Source organism: Labeo rohita, chromosome 9, assembly GCF_022985175.1.
Source record: "Labeo rohita strain BAU-BD-2019 chromosome 9, IGBB_LRoh.1.0, whole genome shotgun sequence".
Taxonomy (NCBI): domain Eukaryota; kingdom Metazoa; phylum Chordata; class Actinopteri; order Cypriniformes; family Cyprinidae; genus Labeo; species Labeo rohita.
The window spans coordinates 35,368,304-35,386,286 of NC_066877.1; the positions used below are offsets into that span (position 1 = coordinate 35,368,304).

Below are 17,983 nucleotides of genomic sequence, written 5' to 3' on the forward strand. Positions count from 1 at the left end.
TGCACGAAATGCCATTAAACTAAATGTTTACATGAAGCGGTTGATAAGGCAAAGGTCACTGGCATCTTCTCTCTCTCTCATTCTCTCAATATAATCATCAGAGCTGCCGCCGAAGACTGGCACACACAACTCTCGTGGCATTTTTCCCAAACGTTGCGAATCTCAATGCCAGGCTCGGGAGAGAGAAACGCCGCTGTGTCCAGAAGGAATCTTAAAAATCATCTCCCGCGAGAACACTAATCAGCCAACTGCGGGCATCGCCGGCGTATAATTCGATCCCCATTTCAAACCTTTATGAAGCCCGTTCCCAGTTTTATGTGTCGACTTCCGTGCCATTTCTCGAAGCATGTCATAGACGGATGTGATTAGCAAACTTGAAAATGCAAAAGATATCCCCTGAAACCAAATGCATTTAGAATCCTATTAAAAATGGAATTATGTCTGTGAGCGGACTATAAATTTGGAATCCCTATCTGCTCTCAAACAGTTGCACAGCATTTTTCCCCCTCTACAAAACCCTCTTTTCAGCTTCTCGGATTCATTTGAAACCACAAAAGATTGCCCTGAACTTTTAAAGAAATGTAGTGCTTTCTGCGAAATATAATCTGGAATGTTTGGAATACATTTTAGCGCCGCTTGATAGGTGCGTACGATAAATTCATGAAATATTTAGAAGCACTTCGCACATCTGACTGCAATTTTCAGAGTTTAACAACCGGACTGAAATCCAGGCTCGCGCCTGGAGACTTTCACCCGGTGGGCGAGATTTGGATTTAGATTAAAGATGAATGCATTACAGATACGCTTTGAGAGATTCGTGATAAGAGATGGACGGCAGGCAGACAGACAGATGTGGAAAAGTGCATTTTCCCACCACTTTTAATCAACTTTTCACTTTCATTTCTACAGCCCTGCAGTGTGACAAATTAATTTTTATAAAGCACACATTCCCCGTAGTCTCTCAATTAATGAGGCTGTGAAAACTCGACGCACATAAATAATAATAACACAATCTGAAAATGCGTTAAAGTACTTTCAGATGAAGTTTAGAGGGATTCGGCTATTTTGGGAGGTGCGAAACCACAGGACTGAATAAATGAATGTGGAGGGAGTTAAACAGACCTTAAATGAATAGCAGGAGGCAGAACTTTGGAAGTTCGGAAAACTATCTGACTTCGTGTTGAGCCGCATTTTCAAGGATCCCTAGAGATGCACTTTTAGAAAGAGATTTTATGAGTTACTCCACAGGACTCAATAACGGGTGACAAAATTGTACATTAGAGTGAAATGGTAGTTCTACATCCACATTGTTCATCGATGCATTTCTGTGTTTCACAGTGCATGTTTCGCTTCAAATTGCATTGGGCAAAATCAGTGTTACGTGCTGCCTATCCAAATGAGGAAAATGATTTGTGACCCTGTCATTAGGGTCAATTTTTTGAAATTGAGATTTATACATCAAGCTGAATAAGCAAGCTTTCCATTGAGACAATATTTGGTTGTGATACAACTATCTGAGGGTGCAAAAAATCTAAATATTGAGAAAATGACCCTTAAAGTTGTCCAAATGAAGTTCTTAGCAATGCATATTACTAATCAAATATTAAGTATTTTCATGGAACATGATCTTAAAGTGCCCCTATAAAAGGTTCGTATTTTATAATCCAAGTTGGCATGCATGCAAGGTCAAAAAACACTTTTATTGTCACTTTTATAGTTGAAATAAAATAAAATGTAAGTATTATATGAAGAACTTAAACGAAAAAAAAAAAAAAAATCTAATTAAAATAGAAAATCTGAGTGAAATAATTGTTTTTATTTTGAATTGCTAAAATGACTACAACAAAAAAAAAAATAATAAAAATGAATTACAAATGAATTAAATACGATGAAATAAAATATAATAAAAGGTTATAACAATACAATAAAACAAAATAAACTTGAAACATTAAAAGTATTAAACTTATACACTTCTATGAAGAACCTAAACTTAAAAAAAACTTAAATGAAAATAGAAAAGCTGAGGTTTTTTATGTTGAATTGCTAAAATGACTACAACTAAATATATAGTTAATATAAATAATATAATATAATAAAACAATATTAACGTATTACACATATTAAAAGTATTAAACATAAAACCTTAAAAAAACATGAGTGTAAGTATTATATGAAGAACCTAAACTTAAAAAAAAAAACTTGAATGAAAATGAAATAAAATGAAATAAAAATGAAATATAATTATATTAAATAAAAATTATAATATAATATAATATACTATAACTAAATAAACATTAGGGTCAATTTTTTGAAATTGAGATTTATACATCAAGCTGAATAAGCAAGCTTTCCATTGAGACAATATTTGGTTGTGATACAACTATCTGAGGGTGCAAAAAATCAAAATATTGAGAAAATGACCCTTAAAGTTGTCCAAATGAAGTTCTTAGCAATGCATATTACTAATCAAATATTAAGTATTTTCATGGAACATGATCTTAAAGTGCCCTATTATGGATTATAAAAGGTTCGTATTTTATAATCCAAGTTGGCATGCATGCAAGGTCAAAAAACACTTTTATTGTCTTATAATATGCATTTATCTTTACCTTATTTGCTCAACGACTCCCAAACAGTTCGTTAAAACGAATCATTTGTCCAAACCACTCCTTTGCGTGACACTAATCTGCGGTGATTGGTCCGACGACCCAGTGTTTTGTGATTGGTTTAACGTTACTGCGTGCAGCGAAATTCAAACACGGAACGCCCATCACCGTTACTCTAGCCCACAACAACACCCAAACAGCCACAGTATATGTGTTAACCCAACGCAGAAACGTATTGATAAAGCACTGCAGCTTGTACACCAACGTATTGTTCTGGTCTTTATCAGAACTTCAAGTAATAACAATGACAAACATTCACTATTCATCGATAATGTTACACGACATTACACACAACTACGTATTTTGAACGATCGCTAGAAAATACAACCATCAATTATTAATCACACTTACAGGTAGAGGTTCAGAGGAGCAAGCCGGTCCAAATAAACTGGGCATTGATCCATCTTTTAAGAGCGAGCCTTTGGTGAATCTCGCATTTTACTTAGGATACAGCGTCTTCTCGACATGACGTAACCACATGGAAATTTGACTGTGTTTGTGGGCGGGCAAGTTGTTCGCGACGTAGAACGTGGGCGGACATTATGCAAAATGTTACTTCGTGATGTATAGCTGTAACAGAAAAAGATTCTAATTCCTGACGACTCGTTCAGGTGATTGTGAACCGACTCTTTTTTTTGATAGACAATAACTTTATGTATCGTGCACTGTCGGCTTCACAACTTTGTAGATAGTTTATGTTCACATACAGCTACATGACACACTATATGAAAGGTCATATTTGAAAAAGCATAAGAGGAGCACTTTAATTTCCTAATGATTTTTGACTTAAGAAAAAAATCAATCATTTTGACCTATACAATGTATTGTCGGCTATTGCTACAAATACACTCACACTCCAGGGTCACAAATGAGAAAATGATTTGTGACCCTGGACCACAAAACCAGTCATAAGGGTCAATTTTTTGAAATTAAGATTTATACATCATCTGAAAGCTGAATAAATAAGTCTTCCATTGATGAATGGTTTATTAGGACAATATTTGGTCGAGATACAACTATATGAAAATCTGGAATCAGAGGGTGCAAAAAATCTAAATGTTGAGAAAATCGCCTTTAAAGTTGTGCAAATGAAGTTCTTAGCAATGCATATTACTCATCAAAAAATAAGTATTGATATACAGTAGGAAATGTACAAAATGTGACTCTGGACCACAAAACTAAGATACAACTATTTGAAAATCTGGAATTAGAGGGTGCAAAAAAAAAAAAAAACGAAATATTGAGAAAATCGCCTTTAAAGTTGTCCAAATGCATATTACTAATCAGAAATTACGTTTTGATATATTTACAGTAAATTTACAAATTATCTTCATGGAACATGATCTTTACTTAATATCCCAATGATTTTTGACATAAAAGAAAAATCGATAATTTTGACCCATACAATGTATTTTTGGTTGCTACAAATATGCCCGTGCTTCTTAAGACTGGTTCTGTGGTCCAGGGTCACAAATGAGAAAATGATTTGTGACCCTGGATCACAAAACCTGTCATAAGGGTCAGTTTTTTAAAAAAAACTGAGATTTATACATCAATGAATACGTTTTCCATTAATGTATGGTTTGTTAGAACAATATTTGGTCGAGATACAACTATTTGAATATCTGGAATCTGAGGGTGCAAAAAAAATCAAAATATTGAGAAAATCAATAAAGTTGTCCAAATGAAGTTCTTAGTAATGCATATCACGAATCAAAAATTACGTTTTGATGTAGGAAATTTACAAAATATCTTGATGGAACATGATCTTTACTTAATATCCTAATGATTTTTGGCACATCAAGAAAAAATGATCATTTTGACCCATACAATGCATTTTTGGCTATTGCTACAAATATACCCGTGAAACTTAAGACTGGTTTTGTGGTCCAGGGTCACAAATGAGGAAATGATTTGTGACCCTGGACCACAAAACCAGTCAAAAGGGTCAATTTTTGGAAATTGAGATTTAAACATCCAGCTGAATAATAAGCTTCCCATTGATGTATGGTTTATTATAGGACAATATTTGGTCGAGATACAACTATTTGAATATCTGGAATCAGAGGGTGCATATAAAAATCAAAATGCCTTTAAAGTTGTGCAAATGTAGTTCTTAGCAATGCATATTATTAATCAAAAATTAAGTTTTGATATATTTACAGTAGGAAATGTACAAAATATCTTCAGGGAACATGATCTAAAATAACTAATACTTATCAGCTTACCCAGTTGATTGATTACACTGATAACTGCAAACATTTTTTTGTATTACAGGTTTTCTAAAATGTTAGGTTTAAATATGCAAATGAGTCATTATTTACTGAAATATGTGCATACATTTCTAGTACAAAAATCTAAACACTGGATGAAGTCAGTTTCAAAATTCTTGTTTATTTGTTTATTTATTTTTTACATATTAGAGTTAAATGTTTTTACAGTGGAAATTTTGGATATCTAATTTTTGTCACTCCATTATTCAGAAAATACTTAAGAAAACAATATGTTTTCACAATTTTGGGGGGAATAAAATGTATATAATCAAGCAAATTTCTCTGTAAAAACCTTCAGGATATAGGCAGGAATAAAAATGTAAAGTCTGGTTTGTGTAAGAGATTTATGGCTCAGTGTTGGAGAAAAAAAAACTCATTTTGAGAAAACAGCCTTTAAAAATATGGATTGTAATTGAAATCTATCGACACAAATAGATAAAGTGCTATAAAAGAAACACTTAACAGTGTTTTTTGGATGTTTTTATTCCCCACTAGTTTGAAAAACACCCAAAATCTTAAATTTGACAGGTGCATGAAAAAGCAGTGTTTTGGCTGCAGTGTCTCCCCTTAATATCCTACAGATTTTGACCTATACAATGTATTTTTGCCTATTGCTGCAAATATACCCGTGCTACCTAAGACTGGTTTTGTGGTCCAGGGTCACAGAAATGTCATCCTCCTCATTCTCACACAATGCAAATTCAGTGCACACTCAAAAACGGTCATTTCTTAAAAATAGACTTCAGTGAGGTCATGTCAATATATATTGAAATAAAATATCCATTCATAACAAGGAGAGTCAAACAAGCAATTTCAAGTTTCTACCGCAAATGCATTAAACCCAGCGTCCTTCACTGTCCGTTCAAACAGGAGAGAGAAAATGAAATGTCTTTTTCTTTGTCCTGTCACCCTCCCCGTGCGCACACACAATGCCCGAGTCCTACACTACTGAATTTTCTCTTCGATTCCATTATAATGCATTGGATATCGCGTTGGTACGCGCATGCATCAGACCTGTGCGAAGGTGTATTGGTCATTCGTGTGCATTGTAAATGTCATTGGTGTGTGTGTCTGTCGCGGGAGGGGTCAGAGAAGAAGCAGCAGCACGCAGAACAAGTGACTTGCGCTTCAGTTCAGAGAACCTGATGAACAGCGGGACTCGCAGAGACTCTCTCCGCGCACAGGTGATGAAAATGAGCCGCGGACTTTTATTCGCGCGGATACTTGGAGTTACGCTCGTCTGCATTTCACAGGTCGTTCCTGAGGAACGAACAGTGAGGTATAAGATATACGAGGAGGTTCGACCGCCGACGGTCATCGGAACTCTAGCCAGCAACGTAACCTGGACCCCGGACAAAACGCGCAGGACTTTCCCCGGCATCAGGTTTAAGCTCATGAGCCCCTCCACCGGCTCCTTCATCCGATTCAGGGAAAGCGACGGGAGGCTGACGGTGGAGGAGCGCGTCGACCGCGAACGCATCTGCAAGCGCAACCCGCGGTGCGTAATCACTTTCGACGTCGCCTTCGTCTCCGCCGAGCAGTTCGAGCTCTTTCACGTCGAGGTGGAAGTGCTGGACGTCAACGACAACTCGCCGGAGTTTCCGCGCGCCGAGTGCACCGTGGAGATCTCGGAGAACGCGGCGCTCGGGACGCGTATCGCGCTGGACGCCGCCGAGGACGCGGACGTGGGATCTAACTCTATCCAAACGTACCATCTGAGCGAGAACACTCACTTTAGCATCGATGTCATTACGCGAGTGGATGGGGTTAAATATGCGGAGCTGGTGCTCGTCAAAGAGCTTGACCGTGAAGCCCGCGCTTTTTTCGCGCTCAAACTTGTGGCGGCAGACGGCGGGCATCCGGCGAAAAGCGGTGCCACTAATGTCACGGTCAAAGTGAAGGATGCTAATGACAACAGCCCAATGTTTGACCACAGCCATTACTCTGTGGATGTGCCAGAGGACACTCCTGTTGATTCATTATTGCTGGACCTAAACGCCGTCGATCCAGACGAAGGTCTCAATGGACAGGTCGCTTATGAATTTGGCAAACAAGTCACAACAAAGATCAGGCAACTGTTTAAACTGGATTACAAAACAGGACATTTGACTTTGCAAAGCCCTGTGGATTACGAAGACGAGACCACGTATGAAATCGACGTGCAAGCCACCGACTTAGGGCACAATCCGGTGCCCTCAATGTGCAAAATCATCATCAACATCAGAGATGTGAACGACAACCCGCCTGAAATCATCATCACATCCATCACGTCAGTAACAGATGGCGTTGCGCATGTTAGCGAAGCTACAGGTCCAGACATCCTGGTGGCTTTAATCAGCATCAAAGACAAGGACACTGGAGCCAACGGCCAAGTGAGCTGCACTCTCAACGGCGGACATGGAAACTTCCGGCTTAAAAGAGCATATGAAGGAAGCTACACGATAGTCACGATGGCACCGTTGGATAGAGAGAAGATTGCGGAGTATAATTTAACCGTGGTGGCTGAGGACTTCGGTGTACCGCCGTTACGCACCGTCACTAATTACTTGATACGGCTTACGGACGTCAACGATAATGCGCCGACATTCAGCGCTAAGATATACGAAGGCTTCATTGAGGAAAATCAACTTCCAGGTACCTACATCACCACAATTCTAGCCAGCGATCAGGATTCGGGGCTTAACGGGGAAATAACCTATGAGCTTTTTGATTCGGACACCAACAGCGTCTCCAGATTTGCTATTATGAATCAAGCTGGGAATGTTTACGCCTTGCAAAGTTTTAATTACGAAGTTACGAAGCGGATAGATCTTCGCGTACAGGCTAGCGACCGAGGATGGCCGCAACTTCACAACAACGCTGTATTGATTATCAACGTAGTTGATCAAAACGACAACGCACCTTCGATAACACAACCGACGCTTGTTAACGGCTCTGCCGAAATCCAGCTTCCCCGAGACGCGCCGCCCGGTTATATCGTGACCCGAATCGCGGCGAAAGATTCAGACGCCGGTCTGAACGCGGAGCTCACTTACAAACTCTACGACGGAGGCGATTTGGGTTTCGCCATCGATCCGAACACGGGAGAAATATATATCAATCGGAAAATCGCATACGACGAGTACGACTTGTGGAAAGTCCTAGTGACGGTTAACGACAACGGCCACCCGTCGTTAACTTCGACGGCTACAATTCATTTTAGCCTAACCGAGTCTGCGCCTTCAAATGGCAATTTTTACGACGAAAGAGAGGATGGTGAACCAAAACAATGGACGCTTATTTTAATCTTGGCTTTGACGAGTTCCTCGCTACTATTTTTGGCTATTTTATCATACATACTATGCAAAAGTCGCAAAGGCGCTCAGAAGAGACAAGCTAACCTCCCTGACGCCGTGGATATTCCTTACGCTAAAGAGCAGAACGCCTTGTCGATGATCTCCAACCAGGCCGCCAATGTGTTCGACACGCACACGTTTCACTCTACGACTGTCATCGGCACGCCTGAGAAGCTACACAACAGCGTGCAGGCGACGGCTGAAGTTTTTAACGAAACCCCTCAGACCTTCAAGAGCAAATATAGGAGTGTGGCGGGGGAAATAGATGTAAGTGGTGACTGTTTCTTTCAGTGTGTGTGTTTGAGGGCCGTTCACACAGGACATGCATTCAAAAACAGCTCAGCGGAGCGCAGCTGAACAAAATGCAATGCTAATGACGCAAGATGTGAAAGCCAATGACGTTCGTCTGATGCATGTGTACAGGCCAGTGCAAAACAGTGCATATGGAATGCAATGGAATGGGAGAAACATTTTTTTAAAATGTTAACTTTGCACAATGCAGTGAACAAAGAAGTGCATCTCACAAACGTGACCCTGGACCACAAAACCAGTCATAAGTAGCATGGGTATGTTTCATAGCAACAGCCAAAAGTACATTGTATGGGTCAAAATGATCAATTTTTCTTTTTTGCCAAAAATCATGTTTTTGATTAGTAATATGCATTGCTAAGAACCTCATTTGGACAACTTTAAAGGTGATTTTCTCTATATTTTTATTTTTTTGCACCCTCTGATTCCAGATATTCAAATAGTTGTATATCGGACAATTATTTTCCTATCCTAACAAACCATACATCAGTGAAAGCTCATTTATTCAGCTTTCAGATGATGTATAAATCTCTTATGACTGGTTTTGTGGTCCAGGGTCACATATTTTTGATATATAAAGACATCCATCTAATACGTTTGCAACAATAAATAAAATGCTGAAAAAGAGCAAAAATGATTACAATAGAACTGAAAGATTAGGATAAATATTATTTTCTAATTTAGGGTTATTATAGTTATACTAAAAACTAAAACCATGAAAAAGCATTTCTGTTCCTTAAAATAAAATAAAATAATAAATCAAATAAAATAATAAATGAAACAAAATAAAATAAATGTAAAAGTGCAAAAAGGCAAATTCTCAATTTAATTTAACACAATGTGCTAAAATAACTAAAAATAAAACTGAAATAAAAACACACACACATATATATATATATATATATATATACATATGTATATATACGCACACACAAACACACATATATACATATACCTAAAACCATAAAATGTGACTGAGGGTGCAAAAAAAATCTAAATATTGAGAAAATCACCCTTAAAGTTGTCCAAATAAAGTTCTTAGCAATGCATATTACTAATCAAAAAATTTAGTTTTAATATATTTACGGTAGGAAATTTACTAAATGTGACCCTGGACTACAAAACCAGTCAAGATTAATACATCACATGAAAGCTGAATAAATAAGCTTTCCATTGATGTATGGTTTGTTAGGATATGATAATATTTGGTCGAGATACAACTATTTGAATATCTGGAATCAGAGGGTGCAAAAAATCAAAATATTGAGAAAATCGCCTTTAAAGTTGTTCAAATGAAGTTCTTAGCAATGCATATTACTAATCAAAAATTACGTTTTTATATATTTAAAGTAGGAAATTTACAAAATCTTCATAGAACATGATCTTTATTTAATATCCCAATGATTTTTGGCATAAAATAAAAATCAATAATTTTGACCCACACAATGTATTTTTGGCTATTGCTACAAATATACCCCAGTGACTTAAGACTGATTTTGTGGTCCAGGGTCACAAATATCTTCCTGGAACATGATCTTTACTTAATATCCTAATGATTTTTGGCGTAAAAGAAAAATCAATTATTTTGACCCATACAATGTATTGTTGGCTATTGCTACAAATATACCTATGCTACTTACAACTGGTTTTGTGGCCCAAGGTCACAATTATGACAAAAACACACAAAAATGACTAAAACTTTATCTAAGATTAAAATTAAAACAACATATAAAAATGAAAACTGATTCAAAATATTAATAAAAACTATAATAGTATCTTAATTATATTAAAATAACACTGAACTCAGTTGCTTAAATTGACAAGCCAAGTTAAAAATGCAATACTCATATTGTAAAAAACAAAAAAACAAAACAAAGCAAAAATGTGATGCAATAGCCAAAAATGTCTGTCTGATGCACATCAAAACATGCCAAAATAAAAACAAATAAATAAAATAAAAATAAAGGAGACTGATACAAAGGAATAGAATAGAAAATAGGTCAGTCAGTTTTTAACATGACAAGTTGCCTTAAGAACATATGAAACACTGTATGAAACACTAAAAAACACAGATGTGATGCAATGACCAAAAGGTCGTACAAACAAAGCATCATTGCATCAAAAACAGCTAGAAGTAGCCTAATAGAATCTAACTGAATTGAAAATTACAGCAGAACTCACTAAAAATGCTGTAAGAAGTGACTTAATGACCAAAAAAATATATAAGTAAACAGACCGAAAATAAAAATGTAGCATAAAGCAATGTGATGGATTACAGAGGTCATGAGAGGTGTTGTAAGAGCTGATTTTAACTTGTCTTAAAAAATGCAAAAACAGCTAGAAGGAGTGCAGCAGAAGGGGTAAAGAATGTGTTTTTCAAAATGCACCTGTTATTTGTCTTTAAAATAAATAGGTTCATAGCACGGCATGCAGAAATAAAACAAGCGTGCAAAGCAATGCAACAGTCAAAGGCATCTGTGTGATGCATGTGTATGTACAGTATACCAACAAAAAATAGTGCAGACTGAACACAAAAGCCCTGGAAGACAGTAACAGAGGTATAATATTTTATTAACAGATGAAAAATCTGTCATTGTTTACTCACCCTCATGTCATTCCAGATGATGAGCTTTCGTTCTTGTGTTTTCACAGGGATATTCCACTTTGCCTGGTTATGGTAAAGACAATGCTCGACCCATCACGGTATGGAAAGGAAACTCCATGATGACCATTGCAGTCAGAGATCCGCAAATCAGCGGTAAAGACAGCGGAAAAGGAGACAGTGATGTTAATGACAGTGATTCCGACATCAGTGAAGGCCTCAAGAAAGACTACACTTCATATAAAGGTGAGAATCATCAACTCATCTGATTGACATACTCATATCTATATATGTATGCACACCAAATCGTCTTGTTAAATGTCAAAACTACTTGAAAATAGGATCTGATGCAATACAAAGAATAATTGGAGCATTTGGAGTACTGACATAGGTCTTACACTAATGAGAGAGGAGATGGTTGCGGTTTTATACAGTTAGAACGTTAGTCTTACATAACTGTGATCATTTGTGTGCTTGATAAAACTGTAGAAATGAAACGATAAAGACAAAGAGTCGCTGGTGGCACGACTTCTCAGACGATTGTCAGGGCAATTATTTTTTGCAGGATCATGGTTGCGTTGACGAGGTGTTGTGTGGTTTAGTCAGGCAAAGTTAAAGTAGAGAGCTGCTCAGATTAATGAGCTGCTGATTGGATCGGTTCACTTCAAGGTCAGTGTTGATTCATTTCTAGTGCAACCTTGTTAAACACTAATCTATGGGAAACAAAGAACCTGAGTGATCACACGCACGCTAATGGAGCTGAGCAGTGTGTGTATCATGTCACACACATCTGAGCACTTTAAGGGTCGAATGAGCATATTTTCTGATGAAAAAGAAAAGTGAAGTTACTTGATTCAGGACTTCGATGTCCCAGATGTATGAAAGCTTGCTTCCACTGTGGAATTTAAAAAAAGTAAAAAAAACCATATTGACATTTTATCTAACAATTCAGAATTTTTTTCTTTTCGATTCTGACTTGTGGCATGTTAAGTTGCATTTGCAAGTTCATAACTAGCAATTCTGAGAAGAAAAGTAAGAACTGTAAGATATAAACCCAGAACTGTGAGAAAAAATTCAGAATTCTGAGATTAAAAAGTCTTAATTACTTTCCTTTTTAAAAAAAAAAATAAAAATAAAAATTTGTGATGGAAGCAAAATAACTTGACTGCTAGATGTAAAGCAGAATACTTAGGAAAAAAAATTAAAACTGTTAGATGCAAACTCACAATTGCTGTTGATTGGATTGGTTCAAGTTTATTTCCAGTTTATACCTCGCAATCGCGAGAAACTCAAAATTCTGAGGAAAAAAATTCAGAATTGCGAGATATAAAATCTCAATTAATATTGATTGGATTGATTTGAGTTTATTGGGAATTTATGTCTCACAATTTCCAGAAACTAAATATTCTGAGAAGAAAAGTCTAAATAGTGAGATTCTCGCAATGCAAAAAAAAGTCACAGTTACTTTTTTTTTAAATACTATTTATTTTGTGGCGAAAACAGAAAAAAAACAATTGCTAGATGCAAAAAAAAAAAAAAAGTCAAAATTGCGAGAGGTGAAGTCAGAATTCCGAGAAAAAGTGTCAAAATTGTGAGATGTAAACTCAGAATTCCAAGGGAAAAAGTCAAAATTGCAAGACGTAAACGCAGAATTCCCAAGGAAAAAGTCAAAATTGCGAGATGTAAACGCAGAATTCCGAAGAAAAGTGTCAAAATTATGAGACGTAAACTTAGAATTCCAAGGAAAAAAGTCAAAATTGCAAGCGGTAAACGCAGAATTCCGAGGAAAAGTGTCAAAATTGTGAGTGGTAAACTCAGAATTCCAAGGAAAAGTGTCAAAATTGCGAGACGTAAACTCAGAATTCCGAGGGAAAAAATCATAACTGTCAGATGTAAACTCAAAATTCCGAAGAATAGTGTCAAAATTGCGAGACGTAAACTCAGAATTCCAAGGAAAAAACTCAAAATTGCGAGAGGTAAACACAGAATTCCAAGGAGAAAGTCAAAATTGCAAGACGCAAATGCAGAATTCCAAAGAAAAGTGTCAAAACTGTGAGAGGTAAACTCAGAATTTCAAGGGAAAAAGTCAAAATTGTGAGATGTAAACAGAATTCCAAGGAAAAGAGTCAAAATTGCGAGATGTAAATGCAGATTTCCAAGGGAAAAAGTCAAAATTGTGAGACGTAAATGCAGAATTCTGAAAAAAAAGTGTTAAAATTTTGAGACGAAAAATGTAAAATTCCAAGGAAAAAGTCTAAATTGCAACAAGTAAACTCAGAATTCCAAGGAAAAGTGACAAAATTGTGAGACGTAAACTCAGATTTCCGTGGAAAAGTGTCAAAATTGTGAGACGTAATCTCAGAATTCCAAGGAAAAGTGTCAAAAATGCGAAACGTAAACTCAGAATTCCAAGGAAAAAAATCACAATTGTGAGATGTAAACTCAGAATTCCGAAGAAAAGTGTCAAAATTGCGAGACGTAAACTCAGAATTCCAAGGAAAAGTGTTAAAATTATGAGATATAAACTCGGAATTCCGAGGAAAAAAGTCAACACTGCGTGACGTAAATGCAGAATTACGAAAAAAGTGTCAAAATTGTGAGACGTAAACTCAGAATTCCACGGAAAGAGAATTCCAAGGAAAAGTGTCAAAATTGCGAGACGTAAACTCAGAATTCCGAGGGAAAAAGTCACAACTGTGAGATGTAAACTCAGAATTCCAAGAAAAAAACTCAAAATTGCGAGAGGTAAACACAGAAAAATTCCAACTGTGAGATGTAAACTCAGAATTCCAAGAAAAAAACTCAAAATTGCGAGAGGTAAACACAGAATTCCAAGGAGAAAGTCAAAATTGCAAGACGCAAATGCAGAATTCCGAAGAAAAGTGTCAAAATTGTGAGAGGTAAACTCAGAATTCCGAGGGAAAAAGTGTTAAAATTGTGAGACGAAAAATGTAAAAAAAGTCACAACTGTGAGATGTAAACTCAGAATTCCAAGAAAAAAACTCAAAACTGCGAGAGGCAAACACAGAATTCCAAAGAAAAGAGTCAAAATTGCGAGATGTAAATGCAGATTTCCAAGGGAAAAAAAGTCAAATTGAAGAAAAGTGTCAGTAAAGGTAAACTCAGAATTCCGAGGGAAAAAGTGTTAAAATTGTGAGACGAAAAATGTAAAATTCCAAGGAAAAAGTCTAAATTGCAAGAAGTAAACTCAGAATTCCAAGGAAAAGTGACAAAATTGTGAGACGTAAACTCAGAATTCCAAGGAAAAGTGTCAAAATTGCGAAACATAAACTCAGAATGCCAAGGAAAAAAGTCACAATGGTGAGATGTAAACTCAGAATTCCGAAGAAAAGTGTCAAAATTGCGAGACGTAAACTCAGAATTCCAAGGAAAAGAGTCAAAATTGCGAGATGTAAATGCAGATTTCCAAGGGAAAAAGTCAAAATTGTGAGACGTAAATGCAGAATTCTGAAAAAAAGTGTTAAAAAATTGTGAAAATGTAAAACTCAGAATTCAACAAGTAAACTCAGAATTCCAAGGAAAAGTGTCAAAATTGTGAGATGTAAACTCAGAATTCCGAGGGAAAAAGTCACAACTGTGAGATGTAAACTCAGAATTCCAAGAAAAAAACTCAAAATTGCGAGAGGTAAACACAGAATTCCAAGGAGAAAGTCAAAATTGCAAGACGCAAATGCAGAATTCCAAAGAAAAGTGTCAAAATTGTGAGAGGTAAACTCAGAATTCCGAGGGAAAAAGTCACAACTGTGAGATGTAAACTCAGAATTCCAAGAAAAAAACTCAAAACTGCGAGAGGCAAACACAGAATTCCAAAAACTCAAAAAGAGTCAAAAGTCAAAATTGCAAGATGTAAATGCAGATTTCAAATGCAGAAGAAAAAAGTCAAAATTGTGAGACGTAAATGCAGAATTCCGAAGAAAAAGTGTTAAAATTGTGAGACGAAAAATGTAAAATTCCAAGGAAAAAGTCTAAATTGCAAGAAGTAAACTCAGAATTCCAAGGAAAAGTGACAAAATTGTGAGACGTAAACTCAGAATTCCAAGGAAAAGTGTCAAAATTGCGAAACATAAACTCAGAATGCCAAGGAAAAAAGTCACAATGGTGAGATGTAAACTCAGAATTCGAAGAAAAGTGTCAAAATTGCGAGACGTAAACTCAGAATTCCAAGGAAAAGTGTTAAAATTATGAGATATAAACTCAGAATTCCGAGGAAAAAAGTCAACATTACGTGACGTAAACGCAGAATTACGAAAAAAGTGTCAAAATTGTGAGACGTAAACTCAGAATTCCACAGAAAGAGAATTCCAAGGAAAAGTGTCAAAATTATGAAAAAAGTAAACTCAGAATTCCAAGGAAAAGTGTTAAAATTACGAGATGTAAACTTAGAATTTTGAGAAAAAGCCAAAATTACGAGGTGTAAACTCCAAATTCCAAGAAAATGTCAAAATTATGAGATGTAAACAGAAAATTAAAAAGAAAAAAAAAAAATTACAAGGTGTAAAATCGGAATTACAAGGTAAAAAGTTACAATTACGAGATGTAAGCTCAAAATTCAGAGAAAAAAAGTTACAATTTCAAGATGTAAACTCCGAATTCCAAGAAAAAAAGATCAAACTTATGAGATCTAAACTGAGAATTACAAGGTAAAAAATCAAAATTACAAGATATAAACTCAAGAATTGCAAGAAAAAAAGTCAAAATTGTGAGATGTAAACTTGCAGTTGCTGTTGACTGGATTGGCTTGAGTTTATTACAAGTTTGTATCTCACAAATGACAAGAAACTGCGAAATGTTAACTCAGAATCGCTGAATTGCTTTACTTGGATTAGACTGAAATTTATGTAAGATCTAAAAATCTGAACTGTGAATTTTTTTACTTTTTATTTTTTATTCCATGGCATTTGTGTAAGAATCCTCACAGGTGTGTGTTTTCTCAGGTCTGTGGGCTTGTACCAGCGAGTGCAGGATCCTCGGTCACTCGGACAGATGCTGGAGCCCGTCTGTGAGCAGAACCAGCGGGACCATTAATAGCAGACATCTCTCGACCTTCTCAAGGACAAGGCCGTCTTCACAGGCCACGCTTCAGAGGAGCAGTTACGACACACAGACGAACAGAAGCGTGGCCTTGCACAGCCTTACAGAAGATCAGCAGAGTCAGTACGATTACATTCACGTCTGCTCTCCACAGTCACAACGGAGACAAGACTCGGAAAATATAGACGTGCAAGTCTTCACACACTCCACCAAACCCATCGCCACAGATAGTCCCGCCAGATTTACAGAAGCCTGATACCTCAGTGTGATATCAAATACTGATAATAATGATGTTGCTGTACATACTATCTTTGACTGCATTGGTGTTTTGTATATACAAATTATATTTTTAACAGTATTACCTGTTGTTTTTTCACAGCATGTTTTGGATGATTACAATGTGATTGTGTTTGTAAGTCACTTGTCACACTGTAACAAACTGTAACACATTAAATGTCATTTTTTTAAAGCTACAAATGTTACCACTTTTATAATGTTTACTTACACTAGTTTCTTTTTAAGAAATGACACATGAAAAATAAAATAAGTTATGGTGAAATCTACAATGTTTTTTTCATTCTTGACAAAACCAGTCAGAAATGTTTTATGATCATTTTTCAGATTTTTTTTATTATCAGACATCATTTATGATCTTTAAAACTTACATTTTAGATTTTTTACATTTTTGAATTTTTCGAAAATTTGAATTAATTTAAATATGTTAAACAGATGAGTAACAAAATGTAACACACATTAAATCAAATTTTTTAATCTAAAAAAAGTTACTATTTTTATAACATTTATTTAGACTGAGCAAATTGTTTCTATTAAAGAAATTAAAACATGAGAAATAAAACAAGTTAAGGTAAAATCTACAAAGTTTTTTCATCCTTGACAAAACCAGTTAGAATTTTTACGATCATTTTTATGATTTTTTAATCATCAGACATCATTTATGATCTTAAAAACTTACATTTTTTATTTATTTTTTACATTTTTGATTTTCTCAAAAATTTGAACTAATTTAAAAATGTTAAACAGATGAGTAACAAAATGTAACACACATTAAATTTAATTTTTTAAACAAAAAAAGTTACTACTTTTATAACATTTATTTAGACTGAGCAAGTTGTTTCTATTAAAGAAATGAAAACATGAGAAATAAAACAAGTTATGGTCAAATCTACAATGTTTTTAATTCTTGACAAAATCAGTGAGAATTTTGAACATAATCTATTGTCTTAAAAAAAGGTTAAATCCAAATATTTGACTTTTTATTTATTTATTTTGAAAATTTTAATTATATTAAAAGGTTAAATGAGTTATTGTATCACACATTAAATTCATTTATTTATTTTTTTAAGCTAAAAACATCATTTTATTAACACCTACTTAGACTGAGCAAGTTGTTTCTCTTTAAATGATGAAAACATGAGAAATAAAACAAGTTAGGCTAAATTTGCAAATTTGCAAAATGTAAATTTGCATTGTATTACAAATGGCTAACTGGATGAGTAACAATCTGTAACACATTGAATGTCATTTAAAATGGGTTTTAGCTTTAAAATAAATACATTTAGTGTGTTACAGATTGATGTTTCTTTAATAGTAATTAATACCATTAACTTTTTTTTTAGTTTGACATTTAATTTCACTGGGAAAAAATAGTTTCTTTTTAAGAAATGAAAACATGAGAAATAAAAAATATATATGGTAAAATCTACAATGTTTTGCCTCCTTGTCATA

General features: G+C 35.3%; 1 protein-coding gene across 1 annotated transcript; it reads left to right on the top strand.

The window, feature by feature from the left end:
- The first annotated feature begins 6,033 nt into the window (after positions 1-6,033).
- si:ch211-199f5.1 (protocadherin-8) lies at positions 6,034-16,784 on the top strand. The gene is made up of 3 exons (XM_051118477.1): positions 6,034-8,541; positions 11,236-11,431; positions 16,141-16,784. Exons 1-3 carry the CDS (start codon positions 6,085-6,087, stop codon positions 16,491-16,493), a joined length of 3,006 nt encoding a protein of 1,001 aa, XP_050974434.1. The 5' UTR covers positions 6,034-6,084; the 3' UTR covers positions 16,494-16,784.
- The last annotated feature ends 1,199 nt before the right edge of the window (positions 16,785-17,983 follow it).